The sequence below is a fragment of the Notolepis coatsorum genome, assembly GCF_963971535.1.
Source record: "Notolepis coatsorum genome assembly, chromosome: 12".
NCBI lineage: Eukaryota > Metazoa > Chordata > Actinopteri > Aulopiformes > Paralepididae > Notolepis > Notolepis coatsorum.
This window is the reverse complement of record NC_140176.1, coordinates 42,508,535-42,530,209: the sequence shown is the minus strand read 5'-3', so window position 1 is coordinate 42,530,209 and position 21,675 is coordinate 42,508,535. Positions and strand designations below refer to the sequence as shown.

The 21,675-nt window shown below is 41.6% G+C and overlaps 1 protein-coding gene across 3 annotated transcripts in view; it reads left to right on the top strand.

Annotated features, from left to right (window-relative positions):
* Positions 1 to 7,466, top strand: part of dnajb6b (DnaJ heat shock protein family (Hsp40) member B6b) — a 106,656-nt gene extending 99,190 nt beyond the window's left edge. The window contains exons 7-10 of one of the 3 annotated variants that reach the window (XM_084326594.1): positions 3,593 to 3,721; positions 5,080 to 5,254; positions 6,195 to 6,265; positions 6,523 to 7,466. In XM_084326594.1, the coding sequence (XP_084182720.1) occupies positions 3,593 to 3,721; positions 5,080 to 5,254; positions 6,195 to 6,265; positions 6,523 to 6,527 (380 nt within the window). In that variant the 3' untranslated portion in view covers positions 6,528 to 7,466. Of the gene's footprint in view, positions 1 to 3,592; positions 3,722 to 5,079; positions 5,255 to 6,194 lie in introns of all 3 variants that reach the window. The other 2 variants (XM_084326593.1, XM_084326592.1) reach the window with 2 other exon arrangements.
* The last annotated feature ends 14,209 nt before the right edge of the window (positions 7,467 to 21,675 follow it).

Here is a 21,675-nt window from a genome sequence, read left to right as displayed (position 1 = left end):
GAACTCCTCTGCTCGAGTCTGTAGTGCACTGCATTCGACCTGCGCTAACGTTAGCTACCTAGCTATCGTTACTGTTTAAACAAAATTACCCAGTCAACTATTCACGTTTAGTAGGCATTGTCTAACGGTATTTAGCCGGCTAGCTACCGATAGCTCCTGATATCAACAAATGATCCAGAAAGTCTAGTAGTTCATGTTCATACCTCAGTTAGCTTGCGTTAGCTGACGTTCGTTTACTGTTCAAAACGAAATGTCCCATTGAACTAAAGTTCTGTCTTAACATTTACATTTAGTCATTTAGCTGACGCTTTTATCCAAAGCGACTTACAAGTTCTGTACGACAAGCCATCAGGAAGGGCACAACTCTATCAGCTGAGCAACAATGTTCATCAAAGTGTTGAGTGCTACAGTGTAGGTTAGTTTATTAGGACAAGTGCATGACAGTACGGTTAGTTAGGGTTAGATTTTTTTTTTTTTTTTTTTTGTCATCTAGCCGGCTAGCAGTAGCTACAGATAGCTCTTGATATCAATGTTTTATAACATTGATTTAATGCGTATTCGAGCTGAGGGCTTGCTGAATGTGAAATTACCAAAGCACTTAACGTTACCAATGGGGTCCCGCTGCAGCGCCGGAGAATCCTTTTTGGAGCTGGGCTACTAGAGTACACACAGACAGTGGAGCTGTTTGCAGATAGTGAGCATTTTGACTTGTTGCGTGGTGGCGATGTCTCGCAGATAATACAAGTACAAGTCTAATTATATAATATATATATTTTATAAAAAAAATATATATATATTTTTTTTATATAAAATAATTTTTAATTTCTTTTTAATCAAAAACAATCGGTATCGGATCGGTATCGGCCGATATGGCTCACGACGATCGGTGATCGGTATCGGTGGCAAAAAACGTGATCGGGGCATCCCTAACACACATGCACACAAACACACACACAGAACAGAACACACACGCAAACACAGAACAGAACACTCACACACACACACACACAGAGAACAGAATACACACAGAGAACAACACACACAGAATAGAACACACGCACACACATGAGCAACACTTGAAATAGAATATGAATGCTTACATAGTATATCTGGATTTACCCCCCATCCTCCAATCTGTCCCTGAGCCCCCTGCTTTGTGCCATGTCATCAGCGGGTGTGGATAAGATCAGAGCTACAGTGTCATTCCCCGGGTGGCTGGTTTCAGTCTCCCCTAGAGCTCGCACTCTGGTTGTATTTTAAGATTCCCCACAGTGCGGCTCCAGCTGCCGGTACGCAGCGGGGCGTGCAAACGACTTTTTTAAGAGTCTTCTTATAGATGGTCCGGTGAAGAGGCCTCATCTAGCCCGGCTGACCCAGATAAGCAGTGCAATATTAGCATGTCCACCGGGCCTGAGACAGAGCATTAGTCGCAGGTATCTCTTCACAGTAGAGTCCAGATAGTTTTTAGTTTTTTTTTGGAGGAAAGACCTGGTAAAGTGGTTTGTACAGATGTTATGGCCGTCCCATCGGTATACAATTTGTCATTGATGGCAGAACAATAATAATAATAATAATAATAACTGGACTTTTTGAATAAGTCTTTAACTCATTCAGCGCCAGAGGGCACTGTTTACTGTTACTGTTGAAATGCCAGCGCTTACGAATACGTGGCAGTGTTTGCAGGGCTCAAACTATATTATATATCATAGCTATGGATATAATACTATTGCCCATTTGAAATTGAGTATCTATCGTTAAATTTGTGAAAAATAAAATAAAAATTTCATCCATACATTCCCGTTTTATACCGTGGTGAATATGAGTATAGTTTTAGAGTAATCCTGTCTAATCCCAGAAAATTACGCTATGCAGCAATACGTGCATTTCACTAAAAACTGTGCCGTTTCTCGCCTGTATACGCTACCATTTCGAAATCAACGCTATATTATCGGTATTATGTTTCATCATGAATGCATGAAAGGGTGGGGCGGGGGGGTCGTTTTTTATGCTTTGATCGTCACCAACGGAATATGTTACACAGTACATTACACACATACGGTCCAATTGCAATGAAGGAATTATTGGATCAACGCAAGATTGATACCATATAGCCTTTACCTTGACTAGGATGTACTCCAAAAAGAATATTCCAATTATCTGATCGCCATTCCAAGTATTGATGTCGATCGTGTTCATAACATAATCTACCAAAGAACATGAATCGGGAGTGTTTGATTCTTATAAATCCATGCGTTATAAGCGCTCGTCATGCCCGACTAGGAAAAGTCCACCAGACCTATTTCATCAACGCACACCCGAATACAGAGAGTTTCAAAGGATGTGCAATACAGGCCGCAACCCACCAGGCGGCGGTATTGGACTTTTGCGATCTCAGACCCATTCCCAATGATAACATCAAGCTCCCTGGATGGATAATCAATGGAAATAGCGAATAAAAGAAATAACGACCAAAACCCGACTATACTCGGGTCTGGCGCCGAACGTTCGGCGAGTTAACCTGACTATCATCGGGTCCGGCGCGGAAAGTGTTAATCATCATGCAGTGACACACATGCGATGGGCGGCACACACAGGAACACACACATGCAATTTTTTTGGGGTCGCCGATGAAATTGAGTCTCTGCACTTGACCCATCCCGTCGTCCTTCCCCCCAAGGGCAGCCGGGAGCAGATAGGGTCTGCGGCGTGGGGCCGCGCCCCGGGGACTAATGCAAGTGCTCCTGTCCGTCCAGGGAGCGCGACAGCATTAGCGAACTGTTGTGCATGTTTTTCCATTGGGTTTATCTTATCGGGAGGGGAAACCCTTGCGAGCACGGGAAGAACTCCACACAGAAAGGCCCGGGAGATACCCCACCTGGGTACCTGGCAACGCGCAAACCTGGTCCCCAAGCGGGAATCTAACCCTGGACCTTCTAGCTGTGAGGCGACAGTGTTAACCACTACACCACCATGCACATTTTATATTCATTATTATTATTTTTTCTTTTACTAATTAAAGGTCCACTCAGCAGGATATTCCGTTGTTTGAGATGAGAACCGTGAGGACTTAAAATCATGTAGACGTAGAAGAAACACATAATTGAATAGCTGAGTCTAAATAGTCCTCACATTACAGTCCATCCATCAAATGACGTCTTTATTCCTCATAGTTGTACAGTTCTCACTCCCAAACTACCAAATATCTTACTGAGTGGAAGTTTTTATTTAATAATTTATTATGCCAATTCCCTCCTGGTCGTTGCGCGCATTGCCCCATTGTCTGGGGAGGGTGTAGACTATCACGCGCCTCCTCCGATAAATGTGGAGTCGCCAGCCGCTTCTTTTCACCGGACAGCGAGGAGTTTCACTGGTAGAATGTACAGAGGTTCACGCTATTTGTGTTCGTAGGGACGACTGACCAAGCCGAAGGTACCGCTGACAGCTGGATTCGAACCCAGAGTCTCTGCTGTGGTAGGCGAGTGCTTAGACCTCTACGCTACCCAGCTGCGCCAACTGAGTGGACTTTTAACGGATCACTGTTATTGTGCCTAATGGTCTCTGTGCGGTGTTGCTCGTCCTTTCCACTTCACAGGAGAGAACGCGCCGGACTTCTTTGGGGGCGGTCACACTCGCCAGCGGGTCGTGAGCCACAGCCAGATGGCGGGGCCGTTCTTCGGGGGCTTCCCGGGGTTCGGGGGGGGATTCCCAGGCTTTAATTCAGGTGCGTAGCCTTCCATGTACTTCCACATCTCACAGATACTATAGACATTGAATCAAGTAGGTTTGGTTCAGGTGGTGAGGGGGCACTTTTACCCTTTCACTACCACACTACCAAATGATTAACCCTTTCACTGCGACAATACAGAAGATGAACCCTTTCACTGCCACACGACAAAGGGTTAACCCTTTCACTACCATGCGACCTTTCACTACCATGCGACAGGCGGTTAACCCTTTCACTACCACACAACAGAAGGTTAACCTTTCACTACCACACTACAGACAGATAAGCAGGGGGTTTGGGTGTCCTCCCCCCAGGAAATTCTGAGCATCAAATATATAGTTTCCTGCTGGTGTACTTTTATGCACCAATTTATGGTTAAAATGTCTTTATTTACGCAAAAGAAAAGACAACATTCAGGTACCCGCTGACACAAATATAATGGAATATAATGCAGTAAGGCTCTCAGGCATTCTGTATTGCTTTCATATATGTATTATCCTGTATTGTTTCTGCACATTCAAAACATCACATGTGTTATTATATATATATATTTATTTTTGTAATCATGTAACATTACATATCAACAACAAATATTGTCAAAATCACAAGAAATCTTCAAAGATTAGGCTACTCTTACAGGTCTTATATTGTGCACAAGTTATTTCTTTTTTTTTCATCCACTTTTTCTCCTCTTTTTCTATTTTTCTCCCATCCCAATTACCCGCTGTGCCAATTCTCCCCTCCCCTGTCTTGAACGTTGGCCGCATATGCCCCCCACTGGCCGGTTGTAGGTAGGATAGAAGCCTTGCATCACATGTCCCCTCCGGTACACGAGGAGGCAGCCTGTCACATCTTTTCACCTGCCAGCGCGGACTCTCATTGGCGAGGTGTAACGTGTGGGAGGCTCACACTACCCCCGTCATTTCCTGTCTCTGCTGTGCAGACGTCCCCCAACCGACCTGTAGGAGTCGCTGTCCACAATGTCCAGATTACCACCCATCGACTTCCACCCGCTAACTCTGCCAATTGAGTTAGTGTGACGACTGGCCCAAGCCGGAGGCGAACCTGGTGTCTCTTGCGTTGGTGACAAGCGCAATGTCCGCTGCGCCACCCAGCCGCCTAACACAACAGTTATTTCTTTACCTCTTTTGGGGAGGGGGGTTGCCTTTCATATTAACTATATTTTTACAACAAAAATGTACCTCTTGTCGATATTGAGGGGAATATGTCCCCTGCAACCCCCCTCCCCCCTAAATCTACACATAATGCACCGAATTCACACTCATTTTGAGGCTCGACACTCTCGAAACAGCAGGGTTTGGTTTTTGAAAGGGATCTGCATGTTCTCGCCGTAGGTTTCACCCCCTTCGGAAACATGGGCGGAGGAGGATTCACCGCCTTCTCCTCCACGTCCTTCAGCGGCGGTGGAGGAGAAGGAGGAGGAGGAGGAGGAGGAGGAGGAATGGGCAACTTCCGCTCCGTATCGTCCTCCACCAAGTTTATCAACGGCAGGAAAATCACCACGAAGCGGTAAATGAAATCCACTCACCAGCCCTCGGTTTACACTCTTTTACCAAACTGACCGCAATGATCGTACTTCTACTGTTATGCACTTTGCTACTAAGGAATCTACCTTGCCTATATTACTACCTACTATGTCTATTATATTGCACTGCTCTTATTCTGTCTATTACTAATTTTATGTCTGCACTTTTATTTTACACGATTCCCAATACAAGTGGGGCCTCAGACCCTGGAATGGGTGGGACCTGGACATTTTAACACAGAAATCTATCACATTCCTTTTTATAGATCTGAATGACTAAAATCTAGTACAAAACTTTCTTATTTGTTGTTATTTTTCCATAGATTCTAATGACAGAAATCTATTACACATTTTCAGGGAGGTTTTAATGTAAATTCTCATTTTGTGCCTGTGTCTATTTTATGTCTACATTACTGCTGTGAAGCACTTTGGGCTGCAATTCTTGTATGAAAGGTGCTATACAATTGAAGTTCATTATTATTAGTATTAGTATTACTACTATTATTATTATTATTATTATTATTATTATTATTATTATTATTATTATTATTATTATTATTATTATTATTATTATTATTTTATTATTTTATTATTTTATTATTATTATTATTATTATTATTATTATTATTATTATTATTATTATTATTATTATTATTATTATTATTATGTGAATATGTCTAGACTACTATGCATTCAAGACTATAGCACTCAAGTTCAACACAAACAATCTTACCCTTAGATAGATAGAGACAGACAGACAGACAGACAGACAGACAGACAGACAGACAGACAGACAGACAGACAGACAGACAGACAGACAGACAGAACTTGTAAGTCGCTTTGGATAAAAGCGTCAGCTAAATGACTAAACGTAAACGTGAATGACCTCTAAACATTTCCTGTCCTCATCCTTCTGTCCGGCAGGATCGTGGAGAACGGCCAGGAGCGCGTCGAGGTGGAGGAGGACGGTCAGTTAAAGTCTCTAACCGTTAACGGTAAGGAGCAACTCCTAAGACTGGAAAGAAAGTAGTCACTTCAGCACAATGCACAGCTCTCATACTGTACCTGGAAAACCCACACCGAACGCTCACGTGGAGCTGTGTCTCATCATCTGCCTTTCTCTCTCTCTCTCTCTCTCTCTCTCTCTCTCTCTCTCTCTCTCTCTCTCTCTCTCTCTCTCTCTCTCCGGCTTCCAAACCACGGTGACGTTCACGTCTCATTCCGAAAGAAACAACGCTCTTTCTCATTCCAGTGTAGCTCACGCAGGACATTCACGAAGAGTTGCATTTGCATTTATTCCAGATTACCTTTTCATTGTTTGGGACCATCTTATAGTGACCATTTTTTTTTTCTTCCTACGTTTGTTTACTATTGACTTGTACTTTTGAACCTGCTTCATGCCGTTTGCAATCTTTCCCCCCGTTGGGGCGGACATTGCCTTTCTAGATATAACAGGGATGCAGTAAGCTGTATATTGGACCTAAGCATGTCGATTTCTTTTTTGATTTAACAAGTGAATGATACGAGCATAACCTCTTTGCCCTAATGTCTTTCAGTTGAACTACACCTTGCTAACCTGTTAGCCATGCTCATGTGCACGCCAGTTTCTAAAACAAGATTATTAATACATTTGATGGTATTAATGTGCATTTAATTTGATTGTTATACTTATTTCTTTCTTTTTTAAGTTGTTTGTTTGTATCTTTGTTTGTTTATTAGAGTTGCACCAATACCAGTGGAGGTATAACCGGCCACAGGCTGAAATACTAGTATTTCACAATGGTATTTGATGATTAAAATTTTTAATGTACATTTCAGTTACATTAGAGAATACAATGGAGTTCTGGGGTTTGGTTATATTTAAAGTATAGCTGATATAAGGATATATAGTAACACGTATTAAAGTACTCCTTTCTGTGCTTGTGTACTCAGAACAAAGTGTTCATACTGGGGTACTGGTGCATCTCTGTTTGTTATGATTACCAGAGTGTGCTTTATTCATCTCTGCATGACTGCTGACGGCCTGGAGACTGTTTTCACTGTACCGTTCCAGCAACACAACACCATAACCTTTACACAGACCAGACAGACTTTTATCTACTTTGTGAAAAAGAAAAATGTAAATAAATAAAAATACGATTATAAAGGAAGGTTTGAGATTTGGTGAATAAAGTTATGTTGTTCCCTACAGAAGGGCTGCTACTGCTGTGTTCTGAGTGATTCTGTTGGCTTGGGTGATAATGTTCTCATCCTACACTTCCTGTGTTCATGCAAGGAAACTTGCACTTGAAAGAAGGAAGGGTCATCACGTCACTGTGTAGCACTTGAACGCACGGTACACATGTGTGGAAACATTCAGTTCGGCCGTCATCGAGTTGAAGGGGATCAGCCGTCTCCTCGTTTATGACCCGTCATTTAAACAGGTTATTACCCGGGATGTCAGAATCATCTGCAATGTGTTGCCTTGTTAACTAGCTAAAGTTTAATATATTGGTTCCTCTGATTTTATTTAGAATTTGAATGCAGGCTTCAATAGAATTGGCACCAAGCAGAGCATAGAACGCTGGTATTCTGACATGTGACCCTTCCTTCTTTTATAGTTTCCTTGTGTTTATGAAGTGTGTGTGTGTTTTACCTGCCTGTTCACTCCTGCTTGACACAGCCACAGGAAGGAAACCACAGCGGCTCTAGCTTCCTCACGCACCATCACATCACTCACAGTGTGGATTTTCTTAACCTACTAACATCTCTGGTCTAGTCAGGTCGATGACAGTTAAGGTAAGTAGCGAGGTCGGGCCGATCGTCGCGTCGCCACTGAGCCTGACGTCGTGGTTTTAATTCACTGGTATTTTCTGCAGTTACATCACTATGACTAGTATTTAAGATGTTTTTTTAATAGGCAGATTATCTGCTTAAGGGGAGACCACCCCCCTAGATAGGGAAAAATAATAATAAAGGATGAAATCATTTGCAAACATCTTAATTGTTTAGAATACTCAAAAAAAGAAAAAAAAAGTATTACATTTTTCCCGCATACTTTTATTACCCAAAAGGGGCGTGGTCTATTCAAAATGGCCCCTTTTTGCATGTTACCCCAAGCAAAATTGTGCAAAAATGGATGATATATAGATATTTTCTCATGGTTTTTCATGTTACTACATTAAAAAACGAACTTTTGTTAGAGGATTTTTTGATATGCCACCCGAAAAGGGATTTATGACCTTTTATGACCCCCTAGTCATAAAAAAATACATTTTTCGCATTCATTTTTTGTATAAAATTTTCTAAAAATCTGGATGAGTGATGTATCAAAAAATCCTCTAACAGAAAGTTGTGGTATATGGATAGGAGGAAACATGGCCAGTTTGGTGTGTGGAGGTTCTAGAGAAATTGATTTTTTTTTTTTTTTTTTATCAAATTTTTTTACGAGAGATTTTTTGTTTTATGTGTAATACAAACTCATAAAATCTCATTTTGAGAAAAATGCCTTTAAAGTTTTGTATTGTCTCTAAATCAGGCTATGTATGACATATCAACAAACCATTTGGCACAAAGAAGCATGATATAGATATGAATAAAGGTGGAAAGTTTGGTGTGTGTAGATGCTAGGGAAATTGTACATGTCTACCCTTTGGGAAAACGCCTTCAAAGTTCTGTATTGTAAAATTCCATACATTTTTATTTGAAACAGCTATTTACAAACACAATACCCAATCAAACCATAGACAACCTAAACACATGCCTGATAACTGAATAACATAATAACGTAATAATAATGATGTAGTAGTAGTAACAGTGTAGTAACAAACAACACAACCTATTACTGTACCCCCTAATAGGCAAAACAAATATTTGAATAGATATCACTATGAAACTTTCCCAGTTTGTTATGTACATACCGGTATAAACTAAGAAAAAATATATTGCAAGTATTCTGAATTTTATGTTTATATATGCAAATGAGGCACTTCCCCATTCGATATGTGCACATTTATGGATGCAATCATGCTAAATTAAGCAAAATAAGAAACTAAATGTGTGTGTGTGTTTTTTTTTAAGTTTTCTTGTCACTAGTTAGAAAGAAGACATGTAAAGGGACAACATTATACAAAAATCTCAAAATTGCCCCCAAATCAGGAAAATTGTATTTTAGGTGGGTGGTCTCCCCTTAAAGGAACTGTAAGTGGTATTTATTTGTTAAAATAAGTGGTCTACAGCAGTGGTTCCCAACCTTTTTTGAGTACTGTACCACCAAAGCATTTCAAGCCAACCAAAAGTACCACCTACTACGCGATCAATCGTGGTGATGCCCAGGATGTATAATTAATAAATTAATAGTCTATATATTGTGGCAGACTGTGTGTGTGTGTGTGTGTGTGTGTGTGTGTGTGTGTGTGTGTGTGTGTGTGTGTGTGTGTGTGTGTGTGAGAGACCTGGATAAAGTCACATGGTCACACAGGTTGGCAGTTTATTGAAGTAAAGCTTTAGTTCTGAGACACCATTCACCATGGATAGCCACCAGCCACCATGACAGCACAGAGCAGTGTATAGTCAAATCGGCACGTACATTAAAATTGGCACGGCGGCCGATACGTGGCACAGCGGCCCTACATTAAAATTGACATGGCGGCCCATCCTGTGTGTGTGTGTGTGTGTGTGTGTGTGTGTGTGTGTGTGTGTGTGTGTGTGTGTGTGTGTGTAGCTAAGGTGAAACCTGGGAGTGGAAGAAGGAGAGAAGTGATGAGAGATAGAGAAGAGGAGATTTTTGTCTGTGTGACCCAATGCGACAATTAATGTGACACTTAAATCATATATTCAATCATAATTAATCATATAAATGATAATAGCCATTGTTTAAAGACTAAAAAAAAGTTAGTAACTCACCAATTAATGTGACACTTGAGCCTGTCATACAAGCTAAGAACAGTTGTGTCTTTACCTTGAAGAGAGAGATTCAGCTGGTTGAGTTTGCTGAAAATATCAGAGAGGTATCTGCGTCGTCGAACATCGCCACAAGGGGGTGTGTGTGCTGAGAAGGAAATGCCCTCACTTCATTGCGCAGCTCGAACAGCCGCTGTAACGTCTTCCCTCGGGATAACAACCTAACGTCGGTGTGAAGCAGGAGCTGTTTATGTTCTGACCCACCGTCTTCACAAAGTGACTGAAACAGTCTATGATTCAAAGGCCTGGACTGTATGAAGTTGATCACTTTTACGGCATCATTCAAAACATCATTTAACTCTGCACTCATTCTCAGCTAGTGCTGAGATGTAACGTCAGGGTTTACCTTTTTTACGTATGGCCATTAATCCATTTACTCTGCCGGTCATTGCCGCAGCGCCGTCTGTGCACACATGAGAGCAGTATTTCCAATCCAGCTTGTGTTGAGAGAAAAAATTGTCAATAACGTTAAAAACGTCCAGTCCAGTAGTTCTCCCCGTGAGTTTCTTGCAAAACAGAATGTGCTCGTTCATCTCCAAAGTGTCTTTGTAACGCACAAACACAATCAGTTGTGCTTCCCCACTGACATCCGTCGATTCATCCAACTGCAAAGCGAACATATATGCTTTACATTGTTTCTGGATGAACCAGCTCGACTCAGCCATTGATCCATAATGATTTTTATCTCAATAAACACCAGCGCATTCACTTGATAGGATGTTGTTTTGCTAGCCAGCGCGCCACTACAATGATGATAATTCAGAGTTGTTTTTTTCTTCAATGAACACCTGAAAGCTGACAGACAGTCCGGCGCCGGCGGGCGGGAAGCTGAACTCAGCGCCAATAATAATATAATTATAGCCAGCAAATGATTACTTAATTTGAATGCCCCCAATTTTGGTTACATTATTACAGATTATGCATTATTCATTATGTGGGTACAGTTTTCCTGTACAATTTCTAATAATTTTTTTTTTTTTTTTTTTTACTTTTCAAAATCTTTTCACGTACCACCTGGGGACCACCCACGTACCACTAGTGGTACGCGTACCACCGGTTGGGAAACACTGGTCTACAGTACATGTTAAAATAGCTCTACATTCTGAAAGCCACCACTGATCACTTTGGTCAGTAACATGGGTCTCCCAGTCCCTCCTCTTTGCAATAAACAGAAGATAAATTTTCTGGTATCCCGTTCCCACTTTATCCAATCAGGAGAGAGAACTTCACACAATGGTAATAAGAAAAAGGTTCTAAGCAAATGTGTGCTAACAAGTAAAATAATCTGCCAGAGCAGTAAGAAAATCTGGTTTGGCAAGCTTTCTTAAAATAAGTAAAAGAGCTCGCTCTCTCTCCTGATTGGATAACGTTGGAGCAGGATACCAGGAAATGTATTTTCTGTTTACTGCAGAGAGGAGGGACTGGGAGACCCATGTTTTTTTTTTATCCACTTTTTCTCCCATTTTCAATTTTTCTCCCATCCCAATTTCGTATCATCCAATTCAACCCTCCCCTGTCTCGAACGCTGTTTCTTGCCTCCCACAAGCCGGCTGCAATGTGGACTAAGTCATACATAGCACGAGTCCCCTCCGATACTCGAGGTAACAGCAGTCGCATTTTTTCACCTGCGCGGCGCGATCTTTCAGCGTCGGGTCTGCGCTTTGGAGGGGCGCCGCCCCCCATCGCTTCCTGATTCTACTGCGCAGGCGCACCAACTGACCTGTAGGAGTCGCTGTCCACAACGCCCGATCCCCACCCATCAGTTTCCCACCTCCTAATACTGCCAATGTGTATTAGTACGGACGACCAGCTAAACTGAAAGCAATGTGGAGCGCTGGGCTCGAACAGGCGAACCCAGCGTCTCCAGTATTTGTGGTGAGCGCCTTGCCCACTGCACCACGTAGCCGCCCCGGAGACCCATGTTATTGACCAAACACTCTATATCAGTGATTACTGTCAGAATGTAGAACTATTTAACACGTATTTTTAACATAAAAAGACCGCTTACAGCACCTTTAATGAGGTATAGCTTTTAGGCTATAGGAAAAGTAAGGCGAGGTCAAAAGGTGAGGATGGGTTGTGAATGGACTCAAATGTGCAAGAAATAGAAATTAATTAATCATTAATATCCAACATACATACATGTAAAGACATACATTAAAGAAAGTACTTTTAAGACCCTTTAAAGGAGTAGCCCAGAAGACAACCCCCCCAAAGACGGTCTCATCGCCGTCGATCGCAATGTTTCACTGTGGACATCGTTACCTACCAACTCGGTAGATGTCGGCTAACCCTAGTAAGTGGTGTTACTTTAAAACGACGATCCAATAAGGCAAAATAAACTATATATTTTTTCACAAATCTACAGTACGGCTGTATCCAGAGGTGTGGACTCGAGGTAGTTATGACTTGGACTCGATTTTAATTTTTTAAATTTTATTATCTTCCCCCCCCCCCTCCTTTTTTCCGATTTTTCTCCCATCCCACTGTTAGTCGTTATGCCAATTTCCAACCCCCTTCCTGGTTGTTGTGCACTCCCCCCTACTGTTGTTCCGGGAGGCCGGAGACTGTCACATGCTTTCCTCCGACGCATGTGCAGCCTGCCGGCAGCCAGCCTGGCAGTGTAACGTGTGGAAGGTCACACTACCTCCCTCCAGATCCTACCCTCGCTGTGCAGGCGCCCCGACCGAACTGTAGGGGTCGCTGTTCACAACGCCCAGGACCCACCCATCAGCTTTCCCACCCCTAACACTGCCAATTGTGTTAGTATGAACGACCAGCCAAGCTGATAGCAACGCCGAGAGCTGGATTCGAACCCAGCGTCTCCAGCATTGATGGCGAGCGCCTTGCCCACTACACCACCTAGCCGCCCTTGGACTCGATTGTTGTGTCCTACTTGGGACACAGGAAATGACTCAAGACTCATACGTGGATGACAGGAGAGTTGCTTGTTATTACTCGAGATGTTAGATGTGAAATTACCTGCAATATTTATTGTTATAGCGTGTAAATAAATCACTATGTTTTTTTTTTTAGATGTTTGGGATCTGTCTCCTCGGCTCTCAGCGATGACGTACTTAATGTAAAGATAATAATAATAAATGGGATTTATACAGCTCTTCTCTACACATAACACAGTACTTGCCACAGAATGTTACTGACATTTCAAACCTTTATAAATAATAATAATAATAATAAATTCTATTTGGGGGCGCCTTTCAAGACACCCAAGGTCACCTGACAGGTCATAAAAGCAAAGCAAGATAGTTAAAGTTAAGAATAGTGGTCTCTGCAAGTCAAAGTTAAAAACAAACAAACAACAGGGTATAGAACAGTTTCGTTACTGTGTTGTCGGCGGAAACCGGATTGAAAGGGTTCGTGGAGTTTTTTATATATATTTTTTTATTATCTTTTTCCCCCTCCTTTTTTCCGATTTTTCTCCCATCCCACTGTTAGTCGTTATGCCAATTCCCAACCCCCTTCCTGGTTGTTGCGCACCCCCCCCCCCCCCCCCCCCCTACTGTTGGTCCGGGAGGCCGGAGACTATCGCATGCTTTCCTCCGACACATGTGCAGCCAGCCGGCAGCCAGCCTGGCAGCGCAGATTCTCACCGGGAGAGTGTAACGTGTGGAAGGTCACACTACCTTTCTCCAGATCCTACCCTCGCTGTGCAGGCGCCCCGACCGAACTGTAGGGGTCGCTGTCCACAACGCCCAGGACCCACCCACGGCTTCCTTCCCCCTAACTCAGCCAAACGAGTTAGTATAGCGATCAGCCCAAGCCAAGGCAGGAGTCGAGACCGCAGCCTCTTGCATTGGTGACGAGCACAATCTCCGCTACGCCACCTGACCACCCGGGTTCGTGGAGGTTGTTTGTGTCAAGGTGGGACTGAAGCTGTGGCAACCACCCTCTCAAGAGTTTTAGAGATGAAGGGAAGGTTGGAGATGGGCCTATATATAAGATAAGAAGATAAGAATAAACTTTATTGTCCCGGAGGGGAAAATTTACTAGGAACATCAGTGGCTTAACAAGCGGGCAGTACAACAGCAAGTGCATGAGAGTACCCTCTACTCCGCAACCACGCCAGCACAATTTGGGTAGTGTGTGATAAATTGTATTCAATGTACAGGGTGTATTTCTTCTCTATATTTCTCAGTCATACTGTATTGGTAGTTATGCTAATTAGAGGGCTTCCTCACATACCTGTATCCACCAGGTGAGAAGGAGTGCCCGCCTGGAGAATGTCATGTATTCTCCCTCAGCCACTCTCACCTGGCTGTTTCCCTGGGCCTGTTAAAGTGCTGAGGAAGATTCTCCTTTTGAAAGCCCTCAAACACACACCCTGAAATCGTCTCTTTCGTCTGAGATCAACACTGAAACACCTCGGAAACACTTGTTCAGTTGCTCATCTCAGCCTATATGGCAGCCTGGCGTCTTAATATGAACAAGTGCGCAAGTCCAGTCAGCACTAAAATGACAACTTTCTCATTTCCAAGCAATGTCTAACAACAACAGGTCACGTTGACTTTTGTATTGAACGGCTGCATTTCTACAACAGTCTTCTCCTACTAGTGCTACTCAAAGCGATTTACAATGCAATTACCCTTTCAGTACAGTATGGAATACTTTTTCCCATACGATCGAATCCCTAACCCTGTCGTTGTTAGTGTCAAACGCAGAGAGCCAAGCGCTCTACCACCTCTGACCTCCGCAGGACCAGTGTTTTGTTATCAATCCAAATGATAGGTACAGACTGAACGCTTTGTCAAGCAGTACAATGATGGTTAGGTAAGAGGAAGTAGTGTGTGTGTGCGTGTGTGTGTGTGTGTGTCAAGCCACTAGGCACAGTGGGGGTGAGGAATGCGCCCGGGGCTAGTTTATTTACACAAGGCTGACTGCATTTTTGTGAGAGACAAGTCTGGAGAGGGAAAACACAGTGCTGAGTGAGGAGGAGGAGGAGACGCCTCGGAGATGAAGGATTGGGATGAGGCTACTTGTACCTGTATTTACCTAGGAGAGTAGATTCTCTGAGGACGTACAACATGATGCTCTTTCCACAATCACACATATTCACACCTGGGAGGCTGCCGGCTGGTACAACCAAACGCTGACATTGTGGGCCACTGAACGGCTCCACTGGAGCGGTTAAGTGCCTTGCTCAAGGGCACGGCAGCCGTGGGTGTCACAAGCCCGCCTCACTAACCACTCTGCCACCGCTGTCCCCCGGCTAACGTCTTGAAGTTGTAACCAGTGATGAACTCTATTGGATGCCGTCAAGTAATGGGATTACTTTCAGATACATTTGGATTACTTTGATATTACATTATATACAATCTTAATTTCAGAATATTAAAACAGATGATATATTCTGAGTTATTTGAAGTTTTATTGCTATCGATCATTGTTTAAAATTGTGTGAAATGGTTTGTGTGTCCACAGTACTCACATTCATAATTCACGACTTCCCCCCTTCAAACCTGTTTTTGAGGAATCCAACAGGAAGTAATTTTTCCCTCCAAACTATCTATTATAAATATTCTATTATATCTATTATCTGAAGACTCCATTTCCTCCAAAGCTGTAACAGAACCGCTTGGCTTCTACCAGGTTGTTGCAATCGACCCTGTTAACCAGCCCTCAGAGGAACGTAGGCCCACATGTCACACACGTCTTAGAGAGGTCTTGATAGAACATTCAGTTATGTTTATATTTACAACCTGCAGTCTTCCCACGCGCGTGTGTCCTTTGCGACATCACAAGAGCTTCTTCTTGTGGTCTTACTGTGATGTGTTTTTTATGCAGCTGCATTTCCAGCTGTGGCAGCCATGGTTTTCTGTGGTACCATGTCTGTTTATGTGTCGTCGTCCTTCGTCCCCCCCCCCCCCCCCCCCCACCACCACCACCACCACCACCACCGCCACCACCACCAGAGTGCTGATTGAAGTGGTGGCTCTGCCTGTGCAGTCCTGTTGCTAGGTGACACTTCAGCCATGTCCTCACAGCAGATTGGTTAGGGTGACCTGTGTGTGTGTGTGTGTGAGTGTGTGTGTGTGCGTGCGTGCGTGCGTGTGCTCACGTGTCAGTGTCTGTGTGGGGATGTGTTGATGAGTAGAAGATGTTGGTTGTGACTTGTGAGTGTGACACATAGGGATTATCACATCACCGTCCATGAAAGTGAAATAACTCCTGCTAATGTTTAAAGGATGCTTTACTTTATATAAATACTATAAGAATTGTTATCGTATTTCCATTGAAGGTCCAGGAGGTCTAGTATTATATATTATGCATATTTCCTACATGCATTTCCCACATTATTAGGCCTAAAATCTATCCGCAAGCACATATCATCTTCATCTTCATCATCAAACCTTTATTTTAAACTCGAATTTGCCCTCATTCACAAATATATTTAGGGCTTTGTGCTATCTATACTCACCACCTATCACATGATAGGAGAACGATAGAGATAACCAGCGCCTCAGTGTGTATTGCTGAATGAAGTATTATTTTCCACAGTACAATAGCTCCCTCTACTGGCTGAAAACAGGTGTTGAACTTTCGAGACTGGAATCGAAGGGCATTTTAGGCCGACAAGGGGAGATCGTGCTTCGTGCAGCAAGAGAGATTAAAAGGAAGATTGTACTTGTATTATTCTACTTCCATTAAATGCTGTATATATTCTATTTAATTTGTGTCTACTTAAAATACTCTCGTGTTGGCTGCTCTCCAGCCATTTTAGTTTACAGGCGAAACATTCCCCCACTAGGTGACACTGTTCCTTTACAAAAAGACACTAAAGCCATTATTTAAAATGACAGCTTCCTATTTGAGTGACATAATCTACCTGCTGTATCCTCATACATTAACTACTGGCCAGTGACTGATAATTGTTTAATTAACATCATCCTTGCAGAGCAGATGTGCTCTGATGATGGAGGAAGCCATGTGATAATCTAGCTGGTTAACACTATAGAAATTATGTGATAAATAGAGGCCTGGGGTGCTCAATTAAATAAACCCCAGATGTCAGTATTTTAAGGGCATTACTTTTTGATTTTGTGCCCCATCTCTATCCATGACCTCAGCAAATTGCCTGCACACGGGGTTCGGATTAATGGATTACACATGTGTGTATTGTATTACTGAATACAGTAATCTGATTACAAAACAAATCAGTAACTATAATCTGTAACAGTTACTGTAGAAAACAGTCATCATATTACAGATACTACACAGGATATTACTTGTTGAATGAATGAGAGAAATGTTTGAAGATTAAAGGGCGTTTTCCTTTTAAGGTTTTGTATGCAAATGTGTGTATTTGGGTAATTACCAGGTAAAATAAAGTAAGGACAGATAATTACTGGGTAATTACCTTTGTAAACAACTAGGTTAGTACTTAGAATATAATAGATTTGATCTAGAATATGTAACAAATAATAAGTAAGAAAACAGACATGTAAAAAAAAAAAAAAAATTAACAATAAACACATAAAGCAAATTCTCCATAAACTAAATAAATGTGATAAAATAATGTGTAAATGTAATGTCCAAAAAGGGGTAGGAAGAAGTATACACGTATAAGGTCCTACCCCCCTTTCTTATAACTTCAATAATCAACTTCATGTTTATCATATATACACATAAATAATTACCTTCAAGTTCATCATACAACTGAAATATTTACCATGGTTTTAAAAAGAAATTCTATTCTTAAAGAAAACGTACAACTTAAAACAATCGCTTTGCTGTTTATCAACTTTGCACATACTGTGCATAATCACCGTGCAGGTGCCCATACAGTGCATGTCAGCAATCACATAGATAAACAACATTATCATCAACAACAACAACAACAACAACAACAACAACAACAACAACAACAAGCATCTTAGTCCTGAGACAAACAACCTTCCTCATTCCTGTACCTCTCAAAAATAAACATGCTGCATCTTCTTCAACTGGTTTATTTTTACACTTTGCTTGAGTTCAGCATCTAGACTAGGGTTTCTCAACAGGGGCGGTACCACCCCCAAAGTGTTGAGATGCTCAAAGGGGGCGCTAGTTTATTTAATTTATTTATCATTGTTTTAATATCAGGACAACAACTTGACTGGAGCCAGAGAGGAGCCTACATGCAGTGAACATGCTCCTCACAGCACCCGAGGGAGAGGAAGCGAAACGCGTTGTGCACCAAACAAATAAAAAGCAAAATCAGTCCTGAGGAGCGTGTGGTCCCTTCTTTTGAGGGGTTTCTTCTTTTAGCTTTATACATCTCTCTTGCGCTGACCTGCACCTCCAGTCGGGGTCCAACAAGATGTGCACAAGTCTTATTTAGTTTATATATATATTTAGTTTATATATATATATATATATATATATATATATATATATATATATATATATATATATATATATATATATATATATATATATATATATATATATATATATATATATATATATATATAAACTAAATATATATATGTATATATTATACCCACGATAAACAGAAAATAATCATAAGCATCAACATTGAGAGATGAAGGAGGTTGAGGGGGGGGGGGGGTTATAGGACCTGGACATCAGATAGGGGGGCCCAAAAAAGGTTGAGAACCACTAATCTAGACCATACCATAAATTCACCCCACAAACTGAAATTAGATTAGATTTGTATGGTCGTTCATACTAATACAATTGGCAGTATTAGGGGGTGGGAAGCTGGTGGGTGGGAATCTGGCGTTGTGGACAGCGACGCCTACAGGTCAGGTCTCGGCGCTTGCTAAGCGGGGGCAGGACTTGGTGGAGATAGCGTGCCCTCCCACGCGTTACACTTCACCAATGAGAGTCCTCGCTGCCAAGTGAAAAGACGTCACTGGCAGTCGCCGCACGTATCGGAGGAAGCGTGCGGTCGGCTTCGGGAGGCTCTTGTACCGACTCGTAGGAGAACATGCATACAGCAGCCAGGTAGTGGAGGGGGGGAATTGGCACGGCGACTAAATTGGGACGGGGAGAAAAACAGAAAAATTGGAACATACAAAAACATACAACTCACTGCAGCACCCACCTTAACCACTTTAGTACACCTAAGCACACTTTATATTTATCGGTAAAGAATTTGCACTACAACCCAACCTCATTACACCTTACTGTAAATTATATTGTACCTCAATTGTACCTCATCCCACTTCTGCTTTGCACTGTATAGTATATTGTATGGTAACTCAGTTACTTCTACTCTACATAGAGCATTGTATGTATATATGTATATACTGAACATTTTGTCTACGTACTTGACTTCTATTTTATACTTGCTATACTTATTTTATTATCTATCTTTGCCTAGCACAGTCTCTGGAGCGAAACAGAAAGAGCATTTTGTATAAAAGTATTCTGTACTTCTGTATGACAACTAATAAAGAAACTTGAACTTGAAACTTGATATGTAAAAAGGATTATATGCAATACACATACTCTTCAGAGTAGTACGAACACAATGTTTTTTTTTTCTTTTTCTTTCGATCAAATATTTAAATTTTATTTTTTATTTTTTTTCTCCAACATGAAACAAAACATATATCACAAACAATACAATAATAATAATAATAATAATAATAATAATAATAATAATAATAATAATAATAATAATAATAATAATAATAATAATAATACATAAAAAGACTTCCCAAGACAATAACTTAACACCACATGACAAGACAATAACTGATACAGACTGTACAGTGATCATCCTACATGGACACTCGCTCGTTCCCCCCCCCCCCCCCCCCGCTCACCCCAGGACATCAACATGAGTCACACTCACAATACATTATTCAGTAAAAAAAAAAAAAAATCCCAAATGTATATGCGTTCTTTTAACTTTGCCACTGCAGCCAACCAAATTGCGATATTAGATTCCTTAACCCCTACAACACGTGCCGTGGATATCTCCAAATAGATCATATCAAGGTAGGTGAGAAACCATACCTTTGGGCAGAGTTTGTCTGGGTGAAACCAACGTGAGGCAATAAATCTTTTTGCAGCTGTGAGGCCGGCCAAAATGAGTCTTTTCACCTGTATAGAGGTCGGTAATTGAGAGAGATCATTCAATAACAATACAGAAGGAGATACAGGATGGTTAAAGAGAAAATGTCTGAGAGCTGATATGTAACATAACAATGTTTTTTTGTAGATTAAACTTTCCTCTTAAATTATAACCCTCCTCTCTGTCTGAGAATTGTTTGTGTATGTTACCAGGAAAGAAATTATTTAATTATTTGTGCAGTCTATCAGATCCATGAATTTCAAAGTGTGTCTTTAAAAACGGCATGTTAGTGTTGCTCACAAAATCCTACATTGTTTATTATCCTCATAGCTCTTTTTTGTAAATGTATAATGAATGCTTTTGTACATGTCACCAGACACCTCCACACAGTAATTCACATATGGTAATACGGGTGAACAGCACACATAACGTTTATATAATAATAAGTGTATAACGTTTTATGATCCAATATGTGCCTAGTTTTTCCCAGAACTGCAACGCTCCTCGTTAACTTTGCTTGTACATATTTCATAGTGCAGAACTTGAAACTACTGGTGAAATAATCCTCTCGAAATAAGCCTCTCGTATTACCCATTAAAGGTGCTGTAAGTGGTATTTATTTGTTCAAATAAGTGTCAAGTAGCTCTATATTCCAACAGCCATTATTGATATATAGTGTTTGGTCAGTAACATGGGTATCTCAGTCCCTCTGCTCTGCAGTAAACAGAACATACATTTTATGGTATCCCTTCCCACTTTCTCCTATCAGGAGTGAGAACCATAGATTTTTTTTTTAACTTATTTCGAGGTCTTGCCAAGCTACATTTGCTTACTGCACTGCTAGATTATTTTATGTTTCAAGGACACATGTGCTTTTATTTAATACTTTTGTCAAGACCATTTTTGCATTGTGGAGTTCTCTCTCCTGAGTGGATAAAGTGGGAACCAGGAAATGTATTTTCTGTTTACTACAGACTGGAAGGACTGGGAGACTCATGTTACTCACCAAACACTCTATACCCGTGATGGCTGTCGGAATGTAGAGGTCTTATTTTAACATATAGACCACTTGTTTTAACAAACACAAAAAAACACCACTTACAGCACCTTTAATTCAAGTAACCATTGTAGTCATCGCAGAGATCGTAAAAGGAAGGGCTACCAGAAACTCTTATAACCTTCATCCTTTCATCAGTGTAGGACATCTCCACGGCCCTCCTTGCCAAAAAGACACCCATGATTTCCTGTCCCTTCGGTCGCAAGATATGGCTTCCTGTTGGCAGCGTGCGGCATCCCTGCTCTAATCCTCCTCCACCTTGTCCGTGTGTCTGGTGTCTCCTCCTGGCGTGACGCCTCCCCCTGCGAGGCCCGGGGCCACTGGCTGCTTTATGAGTGATGGGGGAAGATAAGCTGCTGGCT